We start from the raw sequence: 21,489 nt of genomic DNA on the forward strand, positions 1-21,489 counted from the left end.
CTTGATATTAAAACTATAACCCCCCGATTGTCACTGAGGGTGCAGCAGCCTGTCTCTGGAGGAGTTGCACACTGCAGACATCATTTATTGGTTATTAATTATTACAATGCTATAATTATACTCCAGTGGAATGCTAGGAGTTTGGTAGCAAATGGACAGGAGTTCAAGAAATGTGTAGACAGTCAACAAGAGAAACCTGACATTTTGTGTGTGAAGGAATCAAGGATTAAACCCAACCTAAATGTTATTGTTTATTAATATGTGGCAATGAGACAGGACAGAAATAGGGGGCAGGAGAAGTCTGTTACATTTATTAAGCAAGGGATCCCTTAGAGTACTGGGTATTGGGAAAGAACTGGAATATTTTAGGCATAATAGTAAATTATCCAATAGTTTAGGCATGGATAACAAGAAAGGATATAGTGGTAGTGAGTTTGTATAACTCTTGTAAAAGAATAAACTGAATAAACTTGAAGAAATAGAAGAGCTTAGGAGAGCAAACAGTGTTTGATGGGGACAGCAATCCACATCACTCATGCGGGGGAGTGAGAAAACTAATGTCAGGTCAGGTGATTTGTTACATGAAAGGAATTTATGCTGCTTAAACAATGGAAGTAGAATACATCTTAACACAGGAAGAGATTCGGCACTAGATCTAATGTTAGTCTAAAAAAATAAACTGAAAAACAATTTTTATGCATGCCAGCATCATCTGTGCATTGTGAGGGGGTGTTTTCCAAATGTGGAGAAGTTGTGAGCAAGAAAAGAAACCAGCTAAATCAAAAAACTGTTGAAAAAAATACTGTACCCCAATAACCCCCTAAAGCACAACCCCCTGCCAAAGTTACACAAGCACACCCAACCTATACTGTAGGCCATTATTTCCCAGCACTCGCTCCTCAATAATATAATACACACATTCATCAATATTTACCTGTAAATAAAATGCATGATATACAGTATAACTATGTATTAAATTCATATATATTCATATTTACAGTCTTAGTGGTTGTGTGTATCAAAATAATTTTAAAGGCAAAGTTCCTTAAATCCACTGCAGCCTTACATTTCGCCAGCAGAGGTCACTGTAACTGAAGTTTAGAGTTTCTTTGCGAAGCGCCTCTGTGTCAACTGTCCTACTTGGGTTGCTGTACGTAGCTGCCCACCTCGCGCTTGCGCAGTGCAAATCGGGCAGGCATGCAAATCAGGTAGTGATACTCGTTCCTGCGACACTATAGTCTTGACAGCTGCGGGGTTGCTGGTGGTTTGAATAGCGGGCCAAATACATTAATGAAAAGTCATGGCAGACCAGGCACATATACAAGAAGCGATTAAAATCCAAGGTCAAGTGGTCCGGAAGTTAAAGTCAGAGAAGGCGAGCAAAGAGCAGGTCAGTATCTGAGTGAGCAGTACTGTGTGTGCGAGCTGTTAGCATGCGGTGAACAGGATGTCATGTTAGGCTGGAACAGAGCATGGTTGCTAACAGCCAGCCGGACAAAGATACCGCTAGAGGAACTGCATACTGAATAGCTTGACTAGTAACCTGCAGACCAAACACCAATAAACCTACGTGACTTTTCCCGGAAAACTGACCCAGTACTGTCACTTCTGTGTGAGGCATTATCTATGTTAGCTTACGGTTATTGTTCGAATGAAACCCGCATGATAAAATCTGGCAGATATTTTATAAAGACAAACTTCTGTCATTTATATGCCGAATTAATTGAAAGAGACCCATAATCTATAAAAAGTCACTTGTTGTAGTGTACGGTGCAAACGTGTTTAGTTAAAAGTGAGTCAATATTAAATTGGTCCAAAGCTTGTCCATACTTAACCTGCTATTTGTTCAGCTATCACAACAGCTGCTTAAAAACGACTATTTCAGGTGAAAGGGACTGCTTGTCACTTTGGTCCTACCAGTGTTTACATTTTAGCCGAATCGGCTAACTGCTTGCTTAAATATGCCCCAAATGTAAGGGCTAACCGCCTCCTTCGCCTTGCTAGCTAGTGCTAACTATCATAGTTGTATTGAATTGACAGAAAAATACTAAACCGACATTAAGACCTCACAGTGTTGGTACATGTTATTTGCTAAACGCCTAAAAATGTCTTTAAGCGTGCGTATCAAGAATGAGTCACACTACGTTAGCTGATACAATAATTTACAGGCAGGTTTCATCAGAGCCTTCAGGAGACTGTGACCAGTGCTGGAAAGTAACTCAAGTACAAGTGCTACACATCTGAGGTACTAAATACACTGAGATACGCAGGTATTTTCATTGTATACTACTTTACACTTCAACTCTACTACATATTAAAGCAATTTTGTACTTTTTATTTTATTAAATGTATTTTGCAAATGTATTTAAGAGTTTATCAGTTTCAGATTTTGACACACAATACCTAGATCAATTTTTTGGAAATATAAATATTTGGTATAGATTAAACCTCCCAACATTATATTTAAGTAACTCAAACTATTAGTGGGTTAACAAAAAATCAATTTGGAGCAATTTTGCTAAGAAGTTGTTTGTTAAAAATATTCTACTGTTTCAGCTTCTTAAATAAAGCTTTTAACACATTTAAAATAGTACTTGTTCCTAATCATACTTAATTACTTTTGCTTGAGTACCATTGTCGATGCAGTACTTACAGAACATAAAGAATCTGAATACTTTTTCCGCCACTGCCTGTGACCGATCTTTAGATAATCAGATGTTTTGCGGTACTAAATACACCAAATGCAGTGTGACAGTGGAATACTTTAGTTTAATACGTTATTATCAGCCTGCACAAAGGTAACTACTAAAGACATATCCTAGTCTCTACCTGTTTTATCTCAACTTAAGGACTGGTTCCTCCAATAATCTGCCATGCATCTCAGAGGAAGTATCAGTATGAATTTGAAGGGAGATGAACTTCCCTTCAAATAAAACCTTAAAGCATTGACAGAGTGCTAACTGTTTGCACCATGTTTCTGTTACCATTTGTCTTGTTTGGCCTGATTAATTTGCTGTTATGTCCGGCAAAGTGCCATTGAGCCCACAAAGGGTCTAACCTCAGGACATAGCCTAATTCAGCAAAACAAGCAGTGGTTATGGAAAGTTCCATAAATCGACAAAGAGCAGGTGTTACTAATAACATGGCGGTTCTTAAGTCATCCCTGTGAATGTAAACCTGCCTATACAATACAAGGCCCCTGAAATTGAAGCAGCTAATTCAACGTTACACCTAAAGTCCTCACAGAAATTAAGTTAAACTTTAGATAATGCCAGAGAAAAATAAAATGTGTCTATTTGTGATTAGAAGCACAGAGACACGTTTTGTGCTTTGCTTCTAGTAACTTCACACTAGACAGAAGTCGAAGTCAATGTGCTGAATATTGTGAAACGGCTACAGTCGTTCATCCTCTCAGCAGACTCTAACTAAACAAAAGACAATGTTGAATGTTCCATAAACTCAAACATCACGAAGCTTGCAGATCTTTGACAAGGAAGAAAACAGTCAAACCCTCACAAAGAAAGAAAGAAAACAGGACCAACATTTCTTCTGGGGTCAATTTTGTAAAATCATTCAACAAGTTGCCTTAAAACGTGTAACAAAGAATTAGGGTGATTATTTATACTATATGCTTTATAAATAGACAACAAAGGGTTCAAATGATAGACACCCTAAAAACACTGAATGCACCCTGTGTGTGTGTGTGTGTGTGTGTGTGTGTGTATGCAGTATGTGTATGCAGTGTGTATGTGTATGCAGTATGTGTATGCAGGCTGGCTTCTTTGACTCGCTCTCATGTGATCTCATGTTCTATCCTCCTCGCTGTGATGATGATGATGCGGCGTCATGCCCTACCCCCCCCTAGTGATAGGGTTGCTTACCACTTTTCTCCTGTTCTTCCTGCTGACCCCGGACGACCTCGGCCTGCCACCCCCCCATTCATCACCATCATCTACCTCACTGCTGAACCCCCTGGACATCACTGATCAACTCACTTCCTGGATCTACCTCTACTGATCGTTGTGACCCTGTACGACACCATTGAACACTGCTGTTCCCATGATGCACTCCTGAACTTTTGCCTATTCATTTTCTGGACTTATTTTTTTGCCCGCCATGTTGTGTGTTCGTGCTTGCTCTGGTCTGATTCGGACTGCAACACGTGTCCGAACTCTGCATTCTTTCCCTGGGATCACTGTGGCTCAGGTAGGTGTGTGTGTGTGTGTGTGTGTGTGTGTGTGTGTGTGTGTGTGTGTGTGTGTGTGTGTGTGTGTGTGTGTGTGTGTGTGTGTGTGTGTGTGTGTGTGTGTGTGTGTGTGTGTGCGCAATAAGTGAATAGAAAAGCGTTGTTACTTCAGCTCTGATGCTGCTGTGTCCCTCCATCAGCACCCTGACATCCAGGTCGACTGAGCTGTGTATTTCTCAGAGGCTTGACCTACAATCTTTGAGCAGATTTGTTTTAGTTCAGTATGATGTGTGTAGCAAAGCTTGTACAGTGAGAGTTGATTGTGTGTGTGTGTGACAGATTGATGAAGAGGTTTCCAAACTGCTGCAGCTGAAGGCTCAGATCGGAGGAGACGATGGAAAACACCAGTTTGTCCTCAAGACGGCAAAGGTAAGACGTAGTTCTGCTGCATTCAAACACACAGCCAGAGCACTGCAGCAGCATGTTGTTCAAATATGATCTGTATCTCTTTAATAGCTTTTTGTACATGGAGGAACACATGCCATTTTGATGAAATCTGGCTTGAAAAAAACATTAACTTGAAAATTGTATGCAGCTAAATGTGTGCAGTGGCTTTTTCTTCTTCTTTGAAATATCTGAAAAGTACAGAGCTCCATCACTGTTGATGTTTTGTAACATAACAACATGGAGCCCTCAACACCCCCAGCGTGGAGGTTTATAAGGTAACATTGTAGTTAAAGCCCACAAAGCGAGCCTCCTATCCCTAGTAGAGTAATAGAGCCTTGACCTGGAAGGCAACACTTCTCAGTTTCGCCTGCTGACCACAGCACTACAGCCCTGCTGATGGATGCACACACTACAGAGTTCTTAAAACATTTGAAAATGTGTGGTTGTAATTGAAATGCAGCGAATGTGCTTCTCTATCAGGGAACGAGGGACTATAACCCCAAGCAGATGGCCATCAGGGAAAAAGTGTTCAACACCATCATCAGCTGCTTCAAACGCCACGGAGCAGAGACCATCGACACACCTGTTTTCGAACTGAAGGTACATCACCGTTCATAGTGTTCACTCAGGAGACATGAGAAGCAAAAACATGGCAGCTAACATTAGTAACAGCATGGATACAGCACAAGCCTGTCTGATGTTGTTCAACTGACCAGTGTTGAGAGGAAAAACAAAGGTACATAATGAAGTCTAAACATCTGGGCACGTATGACCAAGATACAGCAGCATCGTACCTGTTGATCTTTATGTCTTGTGCGGAATCTATCTTCTTGAGGGAAGGATCATAGAGTAGTGCAGTGATGACATATTTTTGTGTGCTGACCCTGAAGGAAGCATCTCACTTGTTATGTCAACGTAAAGCAATGTGATTTGTTACCATTGGATTTTGGAATATTGCAAAAAATAAGATCTGTGGCAAACACACATATCATACTTACATGTTTTGCTCAGCAGGGTAATCTCCATATATTAACACCACTTTAGTATTTAATTTTTTAAGGATAAAAGCATTCTCCAGAAGTTAAAAGCTAACATTAGGTTATAAACAAACTGCAGCACGGTCACATGACTTCATGTCACCACCGCTAAGCTAAATCCGGCTAACGTTCGGCACGACAAACTTCGCTAGTCCTATTATTTACTTATTAGAAACAGACGTTTTAAAATTCCCCAGTGTGGTGTCTACTGACATATTTTATGTTGTAGAACAAAACGTGAACGTCTTTTCAACTTAACCACAGACATTATTTCATGCATTTAACCAAAATCATATCCAGAAACTGTTTAATTTTTGACAGAGGGAACTGGAAAATGTGTGCTCACATGTCTAACTAAAGGAATCCTCCCTCACCAAAAACACAGCCAAGCTGGTCTGCTTTTTGTGTGCTATTTAAAAACCATCTGACGTTTTGACTCACTATGAGGTTATGATGACTGCTGGTTGTGGTGGAATGCGCTTAGGCGTTCCCATCGGGCCGTGACGTCACGGGAAAATGATTAATTGAACGCTTTGAAAACCTAAAGATCTGAGTCGCATGATGTCTTTATTCCCTCTGCTGTAGGAAACGTTGACAGGAAAGTATGGAGAAGACTCAAAGCTCATCTACGACCTGAAGGACCAAGGAGGGGAGCTGCTGTCCCTCAGATATGACCTCACTGTATCCTTGCTACTGCACCATATTCACTCCTAACTTTATTATCTTTATATCAAGGGTGGCTTTACACGGAAACGAAAACGGCTTAAAAACGCAAAACATTTTTGCGGATGCACTATATCGTTTAGATGGAAACGGCGTTTTGGGGGGATGGAAACGCAAGAAAGTGAAACCACCCTCCAGAGTGGAATTCTTGAAAACGCTCCACTGTCGCGCCACCGTGTAAAGGATGAAAAACGCAAAACTTCGTTTCTCGTCACATACAAATGACGTGACAAGCATAATAAAGCGCCAGAAAACCGAGGGAAACACATTAGAAGGCTATCAACATGTCCGTCCCTGCGGACTTTCAACTCGCCTTAGGCGCTGTAATTGACGTTCAAGAGTCATTTCATCAGATAACAGCAATGATGAGCGAGAGTAGTAAAGAACAGACCAAAAATATGAACTACGTTCTCGAAATTCTTGAAGTTCATAGAGAGAGCAGGCGACCTAGACAGCTGTGGGTGAGACCTGGGAGGACTTCTCAGTGGTGGGATAACTTCATGAATGAGGTGGTAGACGACCAAGCGTTTCACCCTAAAACGCTCGTCTAAATGCAGATTTAAAAGTGAAAACGAAACGCCACTTTTGCGTTTTTGTTTCAGATCGTTTCCGTGTAAAGGTAGCCCAAGCGTCTCTGACGCACCTGTTTAATTTTGTCCGAACACAAGCATCAGTTTGATAAGACTTTGCAATGAGCAGAATTTATCTATCAGATCAGAAAACAATCCCAAACAATTGATAAACATTTCTCATAGTCTGTTTTATTTCTAGTCAGTACTCAAAGATATTGACGTTTGATACCAAGACCTAAAAGAGACCTGAGAGAGGGATGGGAGGTTAACACTGCACATCTTGCATTAGCAGTAGCATAGCTACTGTACTGCTGCTCTCCGCTTTAGATCAGCTGACCACTGCTGTTTCTTTAGAGAGGAAGATGTAAGTTGACTGTCAACATTAATCATAGTGCTGATGTAACAGGTCCCGGGCGGGAGGCCTGAAGACTGGTTATATTTTTGGTCTGTAAAAGAACAGTTCAATGAAGAGACAGGCAACAGGTTAGTGCTTAGCTCTCTCGCTTCCGTCAGACTTTATTTCAACACAAATTGTTATTGTAATAACATTCATCTTCATAACTCCAAACCCAAATCACATATAATCACAAACATCTTTGGTCTGCTGCTTACAGCTTTAGTGACTGCACTATTAGTTACACATACATTTTAGGATTAACAGTAATCCCTGTTTAGCATAATGCTAACCACATATAATGGGTAACCCCATAAGGAATATGACACCGCTAGCGACTTAGCATTACATTACTGAATTTAAACCAAACGCTATACATGCACACAAAACGGACTTTCAGAACATATTCTCAGCCAGACAGTTTATTAGACATAACAGGAACTCAACCAAATGAACACAATCATGAGCCTTAAAATAAGACAATGCGACTTCAAATTGAATTCACATTTACCACATGCACAGCAAGCTAAGCTAGCTCACGTGGCCGTAACGATGTTGTTCTGAATGTGTTTTGTAGGAAATGTTCTTTTATTCGAAGCCCAGGAGTCGATTCAAAAGAAACGAAGTGAAGCCCCTCATATAAGTTTTAAAAGGAGTGTTTAATAAAAAGGATGCAGCAGTAGGTTTTACAAAAGTTTCGCAGCTGTGGCTCAATAGCCCGGTACACGCGTCCACAGGCCGCTGACTGAGTGGAGCTCATCAGTAGTTACTGTCTGGCGGTCCGGAACAAAAGAGAGCTTGATCTCACAATACAAACATGTTTTATAGAACCACCCCTTTCCGGCCATCAAATAAACAACTTCAAAATAAGACGTGCTCCGGTCTCATGCTCTCATTGGTTGGTAGCGGGGCCTGGATCCTGTTGGCCGCTTGTCACATGGGGTTCTCCGGACTCTTCTATAGGCTGACGTCATCGGGGAGCGGGTCCTCTTATGACGTCACCGTCGCCATCTTGTTAGTGATGTCCTGAAACTCACCTACGATATTCTATTATGCAATCCTTCTGAGGTTTATCAGTTATTAAACACGCAATAGTATCATTGCAGCATCAATGAGTGAGAGGTAGAGGTGGTGTGTTTAGTATGTAACTCCACGCGTCCTTCTCCCACTACATGTATATACAATACAATATCAGCTATATGCTAACTGAGGCTAAAAACAACATCCGGTAATACTATCGGAATTGGACAAATATGATCCGTCCAGAAACAGTGAATAATCTTTTAGTGTTCTGCTCCAATATATTGATTAGCCTATTTCTAACAGTTTACTTAAAATAAATAAAGTAAACCCTGACAACGAGAACACAGACGGCATTTACATTTATCCCATCCCGAGTTACTTTTTACATCATAAGTGTACTTTTGCCAGTTACTAACCTGTAAAAGAACAGTTCAATGAAGAGACAGGCAACAGGTCTCTCTTCCGTCAGACTGAAGACGAGAGCGCGCTTCTACCCACACCAAGCCGTCCCACGGAGGAGATGCCCCCTTGTGGCGAAAATTAGGACACAACTCCCAATATATATCTTCATAAAAGGATACAGACAAGGCTCTTTTATTATCATAAACACATGAAAACCATACACAACATACAAACTCAAAACACAATATGTGACCACACATTGCTGTGCGTCACACTGACTCATTGCTTCCAATAAAAATAAGTAGCATGCTGAATGTTAGCTTTCCTTTCTATACAAGTGACCTTGCTGCCCTTATGTTTACATAGTTTATCGCATCAGTTGCTCTCAGTAGGTTGAAGAAGAAATAAGTCCATAAATCAGTAACGTGAGGTAGCAATACTGAGGAGGACAGGATGTTACGGAAAGCAAGATGCTTCTTATTAACAGAGCAACATTAATTCCTCATCATATTTTGATATCCTGCTACTAACCAGGGAGGACGCGTCTGGATACAAATAATTTGTCCGTTTTCACACGTGTTTGCTTTTATTTGTTTATGAAATATTTATCCTCTTCTTTTGTTACAAGGGTACCTTTTTAATTTTAACAATTGTATTTGTTGTCTGTTGGTGCTACATTAACCCCCCCCCATCAAAGCACAGTGTTGTTCTTGACCTGCCGTCCTTCAGGTGCCCTTCGCTCGCTACCTGGCCATGAACAAGATAACGAATATCAAGCGTTACCACATCGCTAAAGTGTATCGCCGTGACAACCCAGCCATGACCCGGGGGCGCTACCGAGAGTTCTACCAGTGTGTGAGTCCTCCTGATGCATACACACCATGGCCCGCACACCAGAGGATCTGTTAGATCTTTAACGTGTGTGTACGTGTGTGTGTGTGTGTGTTTTTCAGGATTTTGACATCGCAGGGCAGTATGATGCCATGATTCCAGACGCTGAGTGTCTGAAAATCGTCCACGACATCCTCAATGAGCTTGACCTCGGAGACTTCCGGATCAAGGTTAGTCACATCGACTGAAATGTCGAGTTGAAGAGACAATCAAACACAATCAGGTTTTCTGATTGTGATAACCACATCCTCCATGTGCAGGTGAATGACAGACGCATCCTGGACGGGATGTTCGCAGTGTGTGGAGTCCCAGACGACAAATTCCGCACCATCTGTTCAACGGTGGATAAACTGGATAAGGTATGAGCTGCGCTATGTTGGAGTAATGACTTATTGAGATTATTTTGCAACTAAAATTGCCATATGAAAAACGATACTAGATGGATTGATCATTTTGTATCCCAATTCTCATAAACATTGAAATATAAACTCACACAATGGATATGGACATTTGTTTTTGAGGATCTGTACCAAACTATATCTTAAGTAGAATAGGATTTGCAGGCTGGGATACCTACTCATTACTACTTTAAATAATATATGTCCTTCAATTTGAATATTGTACTAGTCCAAATTGTAATTTCGATACAATTTTGGTTAGTTGTGCAACTCTCTTGTGTACAAATACAACTTGTATTCACTCAGGACATGGAGCAATATTGTAGAGCATGCAACAATGTGGTTATAATGGTGTAATCCTGTGTATTCCCCTTTTCTGTCATTTATCAATATCTCCATGTGTTGTTTAAACCCAGATGGCGTGGGAGGAAGTGAGGAAGGAGATGGTTAGTGAGAAGGGTCTGTCAGAGGAGGCTGCGGACCAGATCGGGGAGTACGTCGGTTTACAAGGTGAGACTCCAAACTCGCATACACCAGTGACATGTTCAGTAAAGCATTTACTCACAGGAGTCCATGCGGTTATTGGAGATATGGTTAATCTATGGTATTACATTAAACGGCATCTAGTTTTGGGTCTCTTCCTGGACAAAAAAAGCATTTGAGCATAGGCTCCTCCAACAGTGCAACATACGATACATAAAACATAAATCAGGGTGTCCGCGGGGTCTTAAAAAGTCTAAAAAAGTCTAAAATTACACATTTTCAATTTAAGGCCTAAAAAAGTCTAAAATATAGAGATATTTCGCAGTGTAAGTCTAAAATTGCGTTTGAGTAATTTAAGACCTACGTTTCAATGCAAAATATCGACAAAGGATTATTTTTTTTGTTTGTTTTGTTTTTACGTCCTTTTCCACGCCGTTCTGTTTTTTTCTTTTTCTGTTATGGTGGCAGTTATGGTCCGTGTAGTTCTACATGACATGTGCTGTTAGTGGAACGTACAATAATAAAACTACAGATGTGAAACGGAAATGTACTGTCGTCACAGGATGCAGCAGCAAGTATTTTGATTCTCTGTGTGCGAGCAAGGCGGGAATAGTTACGAAGTAGGATAACGTCCGAATGGCAGGAGAAAGTTAAAAAAAAAGGATGGGTAAATTCAACGACAATTGGCTCTCAATAGGGCAATTTGCAGACTGGCTGAAACGCGTTCCCGCTGATGACAGTGAGGCATACTGCACGTTTTGCAAAAGAACTCTTAAACTCGGGACCCTGGGCATCAAGGCACTGGAGTCTCACACAAAATCCAGCAAACACCAGGAGTCGGCAAATGCAGCACGCAATTCCCATGGAATTGCCCAGTTCTGTTCAGTAGCAAGCAGCACGTCGTCAATAAATAATATGGGTAATATTCGTGATCTATTGGGCTCCACTGATACAATGAAGGCAGAAGTTCTGTGGGCGCTTAACACAGTGGCTAAACACCAGTCATGCAGATCCAATGACGGCATCGGAGAGCTTTTCCAAGCGATGTTCCCCGACTCCACAGTTGCCAAAACATTCCAATGCGGGAGAGACAAGACGTCGTACATACTCCGATTTGGAGTGGCAGAGTTCGTCAAAAAAGAGCTTATCTCAAAGGTGACCGGGCCCTTCGTCATTATGTTTGACGAAAGTCTTAACCACGCAACAAAGAGGAAGCAACTGGACCTTCACGTAAGGTACTGGGATGACGGCCAGGTACAGTCCCGGTACCTGGGCTCACAATTTATGGGCCATGCCACAGCAAACGACTTGCTGAAGGAGATCAAAGTAAGTGCTTTTTTTGTATTATTTTTATCCACTGATTGGTCGTAAAAATGTCACTCTTGATTAAAATTAATAGAAGTACTTTTGGCCAATCGCTGCGTTTCTTACATCTGGAGTAACATCTTGTTACGGGGTAGCCACCTGTCACACCGGGTTTATCGTAACGCAACATTTCCCCCAGCACCGGTTGTTGCATAACAACAACATGGCCCCAGATGTCGGTTGCTGCGTAACGCAGCATAGTTGATTTGTCATTGTTGGGGATGTATGTTATTCGTCAGTCTCTGCATTACGGCAGGGATCATACAACTTCCGTGTTGCGGTAGTTTTATGATCCCAAACGTAATGCAAAGACCGACGAACGATTTCATCTCCTGTTATGAAAAGGGGCTCCATTTAAAATCGGAAGGTGTGTGGCTGCGCGTCTGATCCGCATATACAGTTGTCTCTGTCACCATGTCCAAAACGTTTCTTAGTGAAAATATTTTGATCATTGGGAGATTTGGTTTATTCATTTTCTGAAGTAGTGCTCTGCAATTGCTGTGTGAGAGAATGAATGAGGACATCTGTGTATTAAATTGCCTTCTCTTAATCATAATTTGTACATGCCTCCTTTTCATTGGCCAACCTTTACATTCTGCTCCCATAACTTATTTGTATGCTAGCTGCACATAACTATTGCCTGTGTGTGTGATTTTGTTGTTTAATTATATGCTAATTTAATTGACTGGTTGATTTGTTTCCTTCCCTTAGGAATGTGCGGGCCACCTGGACCTCAGCAAGCTGATTTCGATCTCAATGGATGGTCCAAATGTAAATTTTAAGTTCTTTGAGCTGTTCCAGGCGGAATATGCTGACCTGTACGCTGGTTCTCAGCTCATATCTGTTGGTAGCTGCGGGTTACACACCGTACACAATGACTTTAAAACAGGCTTCTCATCGTGGCAGGTGGACAAGATCCTCAGGGCCTTGCACACATTGTTGCATAATGTTCCCGCAAGACGAGAGGACTACGAGAAGACCACCAGGTCTACCCGCTTCCCGTTGGCATGGTGTGGGCACCGATGGCTGGAAAACCTGCCTGTCGTGATACGAGCGTTGGATATCTGGTCATCTATGCTGGTGTACACCAATGCTGTGAGGAGAAAGGAGCTTCCAAATCCTGGCACTGGAAGCTTTGCTGTAATCGAAGAAGCCCAGAAAGATCCCCTGACTCTACCTAAGCTGCAGTTTTTCAGGAGCATCGCCCAGCTGTTTGATCCGTTTTAGAGGAAATACCAGACTGAGGAGCCGGTGATGCCTTACCTAGGCAAAGATCTGGCAGAGTTGATCAAGGTAATGCCTTTTCTAATGAGCAGAACATTATTTAGGAAACTGTCATGAAATGGATGTATGGATTTTATGATTGCATTATATTGATTTTGAGAGTTTTGGTGTGGTTATGATGCCAGCCCACCCACCCACCCCATTACACCGCCAGCTCAAAAGTAAAGCATTATGTAGGCCTGTAATTAAACAAATACAGTTGTGAACAAAGACACATTCACAGCAAATCTACAACAGTCAAAATGGTACACAGTATTTTGCAAAGTAATTATGTAATTGAAATGTTTCTTTTGTTATCGTCCAACAGAGTCTGATGCGTCGTTTCGTGAAACGAGAGGTTCTGCAGGACATCACCACAGCCCAGCTTACCAAACTGGACATAGGTGACAAGAATATCTTGATGCCGGTGCACTGTGTTGATATTGGCTTGGGTGCTGAGGAGGCCCTCAAGGTACTAATAGCTTATTGTCAAAGATTATCAGGGGGAAGCCCATGTGTACAGCATTTTTGCTTACATTCCTTTCGCATTTCTCTGTACAGAACAGCAAAAGTTCAGACCTCAGGATTCTTGAATTTAAAAGGGACTGCATGCAAGGACTCTCAAGCATGGTGAAGAAAGTACAGGAGAAGAGTCCTCTTAAGTACAGTACCGTTAGGCAGATGGATTGTCTAGACCCCACAGTGATGAGCAGTGATCCAGACGGCTGCAAGGCAAAGATGAAGGGACTTGTGCAGACATTTCTGCTCAACAGGCAGCTGGCAGGAGGAGTTTGTGCTGGTACTAGGAGTTCTAAAAAGGGCTGAGGAAAATTATGCGTGCCACTTTCAGATAATCTTGTATATTATATTTAGCATCTGCATTTAGCAACTGATCAGTATTTATTGTATGTCAAAATATGATCACAATATATTTGAGTGTAGATCTCTTAAGTTAGGTTACTCCAGCAAATCATTTCCATGCACCCGTTTTGTGTGGTTTAAAGACTGTACCCCCACAGAGCTGTAAGGAAAGCCACAATGGTGATGACTAAATGGAAGCCATAAGTAAATTTATTTTTACATCTTTTTGTCTCAGGGGACACCATTCTCCAACAGTTCGATGCTGCGTTGTCTGTGGAGTGCAGGCATGAAGATTTCATCTCCTTCAAGCCAATGCAAAAGAGGCTAGATGTCTTCCTTCATGGCTTCATCGGCAAGGCATACCCAGATCTTTGGGCGTTTTGCAAGACCCTTTTACTGCTTTCTCATGGTCAGGCGTCTGTAGAGAGAGGCTTCTCAGTGAACAAAGAGATCGAGACGGAGAATATGCAAAAAGAAACATTGGTCGCACACAGGCTTGTTTACGACTACGTTGCAATACATGGGGGCGTTACCAAGGTTCCACTTACACCTGACCTAATGAAATCTGTCATGGCTGCCAGGTCACGGTACCGTGTGCATTTGGACGAACAGAGGAAGAAGAAGGAGACAGAGACACAAGGGAAGAAAAGGGCACACGCGGAGGAGCAGTTACAAGACCTGAAAGTCAAGAGGGACAGTCTACATAAAGTTACTGAGAGCCTGGGCAAAGAGGCAGATGAGTTGGCAGAGCAAGCAGAGGGCAAGGCTGGGAGCAAAATGGCACATCTGATTTCAAAATCAAATGCTCTGAGGAGGGCTGCCAAAGACAAGCTCTCCCAGCTGAAGGTTCTGGGGGATGAAATTGCCACCAAAAGTGCAGAGCTTAAAAGCATGTAAATAATGTAAATAATATGTTTGTTTCATTGACAATAAATGTAAATTGACGGCAATCTGGCTTTGTTATTTTTTTTTTTAATACTTCGTGAAGGTCTTAAATTTAACCCATGATGGTCTAAAAAAGGTCTAAAAAAGTCTAAAATTGCACTTATTAAAACCTGCAGACACCCTGATAAATGTACAAGACATAAAATAGTGCGATAGATAAAAAGGTTCAGGTAAGTTGCAGGAATAGGTATAAATATAACACAATACAATAAGAAAACATTGAAATTAATAATAAGTACAGTAGAATAAACCCTACTGTACTGTTTTCTGATATTTTAAATTCTAAACATTAAAAGAATAAAAAGAGGAAATAAATTCCATTCCATTTGTTTTTTAAAAGTTACTTTTTGGGGCTTTCTGCCTTTAATTGGATAGGACAGTGACAGGAAAGTGGGAGAGAGAGTCGGGGTGGGATCCGGAAAGGACCACGGGTCAGGAATCGAACCTGGATCGCCGGCGTACGGTGCAGGTGCCCCAGCCAGTTGCGCCAGCCAGTTGCGCCACGGCCGGGGCCATACATTCCATTTCTGATTAATGAGCAGCAGCTGATCTCATGGAGCCCCTGTACGCTGAAGCAGTGCTAAGGAGTTGGAGTACTGGGGTACGGTGGAGTGGTCCAGAAACAGCTCCTCTCGTCTTCTCCTCTGCTCTATTCCTTGATCTCTGTGTGAAACGTCACGTCATGTCTTATGCTCGTCACCCCTGTGACAAACACTGTGAAATGTAGACTTTATTTGATCATTTCAGTAAAAAAGTAACGTTCATATTTCTCCTTTTCAAAACAAAGCACTTTGGATAGTTACGGCATAAGTTTTAAACTGCTCAATAAGCACCGTAACTTTCATGATACGCATTCTATCGGTCACGATCGGTTGTTTCCGTGAACGGCCGAATGTTGTGTCATGGTAAAAGTTGCTGCAAGGCATTGTTGGACAGCATTTTCTCCTTTCCTTTGGTAAAGGAAGGTCCAGTGTTTCCTTAGCTAAAGGTGGTTATAAAGGAAGTTTCAGAGCTCCTTTCCTGTCATCTAGAGCAGCGGTTCCCAAACTTTTTTTGCAGCGCACCCCCTTCTAGGTCCCAACCAGGTTGACGCACCCCCCAAAAAAAACGCAACAAAAAAACCCCACAGCAAAGCTTTGTTTTATCGCCATATAAAGATTCATGTTTAATCATGCGCAAATAAGCAGAACACGCATGACGATAACAACATCAACAAAGTTTCAATATAATGCAACAAATAAAAATTGCAGCAATATGAAATGACCGTGGAGCTAACATCAACATCCTCATAACACAACGGTTATGGAGATTACAACGACAGTACATTGAATTAAATTGCAATGAAGTTACAAACGATCCACAACATTAAAGAGCATGGGATCAGAAACAGATCAAATAAATAAAAACGAGGATCATGTTGCCATTAAGGCAAAATGTTTAAGGGACTTTTAATTTGACAAGCTGTAGATCGGTTCCGGGTTTTGGGGTTAGAACGGCCATTTCCTGTAGAGTGGAAAGTAAATAATCCGAATGTATGCACGTGAAATCCATCTGCTGTTAGCACTAGAGTTAATGTCGTAAGTACACATTCATTGTTAGGTTAATAAGTTAATGTTAAAATACTGTTTATAAAGGAAAGACTACACTTAGTTACAATTACAAAGGAGGATGTGTGAGTATTCCCAGTAGGCCTATATTTGTAGCAATAATATCAATACCGACAAATACTTACCCATATTAATGTGACGGGTGGGCTTGCATCTTGGCACAAAGCTCTCCGAAGTTTGGCACAATGGAAGACAGTTTGCCTCAAATCCTTCTCAACAGCATCCAGTCTTTGCCGATGTTTAGTTTTAACTGCTGCCATAGCAGAGAAACCAGCCTCGCAGAGATAAGTTGTGGCGAAGGGCATCAAAACTCTCAAGGCTTGCTTTGCCAGGACTGTGTATGATGTCAGTGACTCGGTCCAAAACTCCACAAGTGGCTTTCGTTTGAACTGTAACTGCAGCGCTCCATCAGATGGCAGCTCGATCAGCTGCTCCTGCTCGTGAAATGACAGCTGTGGGACGGGCGGGAAACTTCAAATGGATTGCAAATCCAAGCGCGAGATGTGTCCATAGGTGGGAAGTGTTTCCGTAGCTGCTCGGCGAGTTGGTTGAGGTGTTCAATTATGAGACTTTTCACATGCTCACCCAGGTCCACGTCATTTTCCCCCAAGAACTCCTGAAGCGTAGGGAAACACAGGTGTGTGTTCCCACTCACACAACTCGCCCAGAACCGTAGCTTCTTTATCATGGCCTCAATCCTGTCTTGTGTGTTGAACACAGTTACACTGACTCCCTGCAGACTTAGATTGAGTTCATTCAGAGCTGAGAAGATGTCCGCTAGATAGGCGAGCCTCTCCAGAAAATCTTCGTCATGCAGACTGGAGGCCAAATGAAACGGATTCTCCTAAAAAACTGCTGCAGTTCGTGCCGGAGGTCAAAGAGACTTGTCAGTACTTTGCCGCGGGACAGCCAACGCACCTCTGTGTGCAGCAGCAGTGATTTGTGTTCGCTGCCCATCTCATTACATAACAGTGTGAATATTCTTGAATTTAGCGGGCGATCTTTGATGAAGTTCACCAGTTTGACTGCGTCGTTCAGCACTGCAAGTAGATCAACTGGCATGTTTTCGGCTGCGAGGGCCTCTCTGTGAACACTGCAGTGTAACCAGCTGATGAATGGACAGACTCTCCTAATATGAGCTACACACAGCGCTCCCAGTCGATCCCATTGGTCCTCATAAAAACGTCAATTAAATTCCAGATTTCCTTTCCTGTTGTTTTGGTAGCAAGGGGCCGACAGAACAAAACATCTGCCAGATTTGCAACATCTGTAGACTCGTCTACTTGCAGAGAGTAAAACTCACTTTTCTTCACACGGCTGACTAGTCTAGCCAGGATGTCTTCAGACGTGGCATCAATGCGGCGCGACACAGTGTTATTGGACACAGGAATCATGTCCAACTTTTTGCCTCTTTCTCTCCAATCATACACTCCACCATCTCTTCGGCCGCTGGCAAACACACATCTTCGGCAGTTGTGTGCAGCAGCCCCTTTCTCCCTACTCTGTAACTGAGCAGATATGAAGCCCGTAATGCGTCTTTCGTAGACCCAACGCATGAATGAAACTGCATTTTTTTTTGGCTTTTCTGCAACTCCTCCAACGTTGTTTTAAAAAATGTGAGGGGGTTTTGATTTATATTGCCATGTTTCGTGTGCAGGTGAAGACGGAGATAAGAAGGCTTCAGACAGCTGTTTGCTAGAACCTCACTGCACACCACGCACTGAGGCTTTGGGCAATCTGTATCGCCGATCCAAGTGAAGCCCAGCGGTTGTCTTCTTCTACGTTTCTATCAAAAACTAATAAATGATAGTTTTTTGATTTAAAATAAAAGGGATTACAAAGGAAATGTTTATTGTTCCTGTTTTTTATTGAAGCCTATGGAAAAATCCCACTTAAAAATCAACACTGTGTAATATTTTTACACCAGACCACCATTACATTTTTCATCTCGCGCACCCCCTGGTGGCAGCTCGCGCACCCCTTTAGGAATCCCTGATCTAGAGAATTCCAACAGCTCTTATCATGGCTGCCACTGAGGGACTTCCGGGTCATTCCACTCCGTTAGGAACCTTCCTAAACTAAACTGACAAATCCACAGCAACCCAGGACTTTATTGTGTGTGTGTGTGTGTGTGTGTGTGTGTGTGTGTGTGTGTGTGTGTGTGTGTGTGTGTGTGTGTGTGTGTGTGTGTGTGTGTGTGTGTGTGTGTGTGTGTGTGTGTGTGTGTGTGTGTGTGTGTGTGTGTGTGTGTGTGTGTGTGTGTGTGTGTGTGTGTGTTGCAGGGGGGATGGAGTTGGCAGAGCGCCTCCTGCAGGATCCGAAGATGTCTCAGAGTAAGCAGGCCTGTGCGGGACTGACGGACATTAAGCTGCTGTTCAGCTACCTGCAGCTGTTCCAGGTCACGGACAAGGTGACTCACCTGATACATTTCCCAGCATTCCTTTGTTTCCTGGGCTCACAATGCTTTGAAGCTCCTTCTACTTTCCTCTCTTCTGTTAACCTGCTGCCTTCCATCATCCTCCATCCTGCAGGTGGTGTTTGACCTGAGTCTGGCCCGCGGACTGGACTACTACACAGGGATCATTTACGAGGGGGTGCTGACTCAGGCAGGCATGGCTGCTGAAGCCCAGAATGGTTCCGCTGCAGAGGACAGTGTGAGCGTGGGCAGCGTGGCAGGGGGGGGGCGGTACGACGGGCTGGTGGGGATGTTTGACCCCAAGGGCAGGAAGGTGCCATGTGTGGGGGTCAGCATCGGCATCGAGAGGATCTTCTCCATCCTGGAGCTTAAGGCTGAGGTGTGTGTGTGTGTGTGAGTGACCGTAATGGTGTGTGTGTAAGTGTGTAACGTGTTTAACTGTGTAATGGTGTGTGTGTGACTGTAATGGTGTGTGTGTAACGTGATTAACTGTGTAATGGGATGTGTGTGAGTCACTATGTCTGTGTAAGTGACAATGTGTGTGTCTGTAACTGGGTCAGACTGTAACAGTGTCTTAATGACACGTGTGTGTCTGTCAGGCTCTTATAGTCTGTGTTGACAATAAGTGTGTGTGTTTCAGGCCTCAGCACAGAAGGTCCGCACCACAGAGGTTCAGGTGATGGTGGCGTCTGCTCAGAAGAACCTGCTGGAGGAGAGACTCAAACTGCTCACAGAGCTCTGGAACGCTGGCATCAAGGTGTGTGTGTGTGTGTGTGTGTGTGTGTGATATTTGCAGATTTGCTTTCTGTTGCTCTGTTTTACTGTTGCTTTGCAAGTGTGGAATCTGATTATCTGAAAGGTATTAAAAATCACTTTTGCACTAGAGATGCATCTATTAAATGTTTACATTTATTAAAGTCTGATCTGCTAATGCTGATTTGCTACCAACATTCATGTAACCTTTCATGAAAAATGAAAGTCCAGTTCTCAGTCCATGACAAAACATAGACTAATGGAATATAACTTCTGTTTTCTCCAATGCTGGACTTGTAAAGAGTTGGGAGTTATAGTTCTTCATCACATGCTAAACAACTTCAACATGTTCAGTGTGTTCTTGTGATACCACAATTCGATACGATAGTGAAACAATAGCATCGCAAAAACCTAAAACATCAGAAAAATAAATGGAATAATAGGTTACAGAAAATGGAACTAGATTTATAAATGATTTAGACGGTGTCCATGCAGAGCAGTGGAGTGTACTGTGGTGTGTTTCAATATCCATTCATTCAGATCAGCTCTTGTGTGTTCATGTCCCTCCACCGTGCTGCTGCAGAGAATAGTGAGCAGTACTGTCATATGTAGTGTAGTCGCATTTAATTGCTCTGAGTGTTTCCATAACAAACACAAGTTCAGTGTGAATAGATGCCCCTCTGCAATACACTGCTCATTAAAAACATGTTTGGTACTATTAGTCACACTGACTGCTGTGTGTGTGTCCAGGCAGAGGTAATGTACAAGAAGAACCCCAAACTGCTGAGTCAGCTGCAACACTGCGAGGACTCTGGGATCCCCCTAGTGGCCATCCTGGGAGAGCAGGAGCTGAAGGACGGGGTGGTGAAGCTGCGTGCCGTGGCCACCAGAGAGGAGGTATCTGAACAACCTTTTATTACGGATTACAACAAATAATGTTTTTATTCAACCATTCACACACATCCATACAGGCTCAGAGACTTACTCACACACACTCACGAAGTGTTGGCCAATAGGTGCAGTTGCATCTTGCACAAGGATGTATATATATAAAATATATAACATAAATATAGCATGATAGATAATTTTGATCAATAAGAGTAAATAAAAGGATTCTTCCCCCCAGCTTGTAGAACTGCTCCAGTTAAACTGGTTTAATGCTGGTTTTGCCTCAGTTTGAGTGTGTGATGCTGCAAGACTAACCTCACTGTCTGCTCCTCTCCCCACAGGCTGATATATCCAGAGCAGATCTGATAGCTGAGATCAGGAGGAGGACCTCTGAGGCATAGATGTTAACCCCCCCCACACACACACAGCAGTGATGCGAACAGGAAGTGCTGACGTGATGTTCCTATTTAGGGTAACAACTAAAGTGTCAGCTGTAGAACAGGGAAGGAAACTGCTGAGGAACACATCAGTGATGTTACCATTATCATAAAGCTTCTGGAGAGCACTCTGCACTCTAAGACATTTTCTTTCTCCCTGAACCATCTCATGCCGGAGTTAAACTCAGCTTCTAACCAAAGCACTTTTTTTCCATGGCTGTTATGTCAAGTGTCTGAAATAAACTCAATGCTCAGTACTAGCAGCTGGTGTTCCCTGCATTCTCATTTTCAAACAAAACAATGTCAGTGTAATGTTTCTCACTTACTGTACCTTTAGTGGCATGACACCTGCTATAGCTTATTGGTTTGGTTTGTATTACTCTATATTAGACATGGGT

The 21,489-nt window shown here is 42.5% G+C and overlaps 2 protein-coding genes across 7 annotated transcripts; both read left to right on the forward strand.

Annotated features, from left to right (window-relative positions):
• The first annotated feature begins 1,181 nt into the window (after positions 1–1,181).
• Positions 1,182–21,354, forward strand: hars (histidyl-tRNA synthetase). 2 transcript variants are annotated; one of them, XM_063876114.1, is made up of 14 exons: positions 1,192–1,390; positions 3,866–4,206; positions 4,526–4,615; positions 5,114–5,233; positions 6,256–6,351; positions 9,514–9,639; positions 9,738–9,845; positions 9,936–10,034; positions 10,490–10,583; positions 18,880–19,007; positions 19,129–19,392; positions 19,654–19,770; positions 20,517–20,663; positions 20,996–21,354. In XM_063876114.1, exons 2-14 carry the CDS (start codon positions 4,117–4,119, stop codon positions 21,053–21,055), a joined length of 1,539 nt encoding a protein of 512 aa, XP_063732184.1. In that variant the 5' UTR covers positions 1,192–1,390; positions 3,866–4,116; the 3' UTR covers positions 21,056–21,354. The 2 variants fall into 2 exon arrangements, with proteins under 2 accessions (XP_063732183.1, XP_063732184.1); XM_063876113.1 differs by lacking the exon at positions 3,866–4,206 and having other exon boundaries at positions 1,182–1,390.
• LOC134859576 (uncharacterized) lies at positions 10,594–14,987 on the forward strand. Of its 5 annotated transcripts, XM_063876115.1 has the most exons (6): positions 10,594–11,882; positions 12,633–12,692; positions 12,828–13,214; positions 13,513–13,656; positions 13,746–13,983; positions 14,281–14,987. In XM_063876115.1, the coding sequence occupies exons 3-6, from the start codon at positions 13,176–13,178 to the stop codon at positions 14,940–14,942; spliced, it is 1,083 nt and encodes a 360-aa protein (XP_063732185.1). In that variant the 5' UTR covers positions 10,594–11,882; positions 12,633–12,692; positions 12,828–13,175; the 3' UTR covers positions 14,943–14,987. The 5 variants fall into 5 exon arrangements, 1 of the variants encoding a protein (XP_063732185.1); XR_010165121.1 differs by having other exon boundaries at positions 12,633–13,214; XR_010165123.1 differs by lacking the exon at positions 13,746–13,983.
• Positions 21,355–21,489: the final 135 nt, after the last annotated feature.

The sequence above is a fragment of the Eleginops maclovinus genome, chromosome 23 (genome assembly GCF_036324505.1).
Source record: "Eleginops maclovinus isolate JMC-PN-2008 ecotype Puerto Natales chromosome 23, JC_Emac_rtc_rv5, whole genome shotgun sequence".
Lineage (NCBI taxonomy): Eukaryota > Metazoa > Chordata > Actinopteri > Perciformes > Eleginopidae > Eleginops > Eleginops maclovinus.

Coding starts and splice junctions, on each gene's coding strand:
- hars (XM_063876113.1), top strand. CDS start 1,301: ATGGCAGACCAGGCACATATACAAGAAGCGATTAAAATCCAAGGTCAA. Junction 19,771..20,516: donor TCTGGAACGCTGGCATCAAG/GTGTGTGTGTGT, acceptor GTGTGTGTCCAG/GCAGAGGTAATGTACAAGAA. Junction 20,664..20,995: donor CCGTGGCCACCAGAGAGGAG/GTATCTGAACAA, acceptor CTCTCCCCACAG/GCTGATATATCCAGAGCAGA.
- LOC134859576 (XM_063876115.1), top strand. CDS start 13,176: ATGCCTTACCTAGGCAAAGATCTGGCAGAGTTGATCAAG. Junction 13,215..13,512: donor ATCTGGCAGAGTTGATCAAG/GTAATGCCTTTT, acceptor ATCGTCCAACAG/AGTCTGATGCGTCGTTTCGT. Junction 13,657..13,745: donor GTGCTGAGGAGGCCCTCAAG/GTACTAATAGCT, acceptor TTCTCTGTACAG/AACAGCAAAAGTTCAGACCT.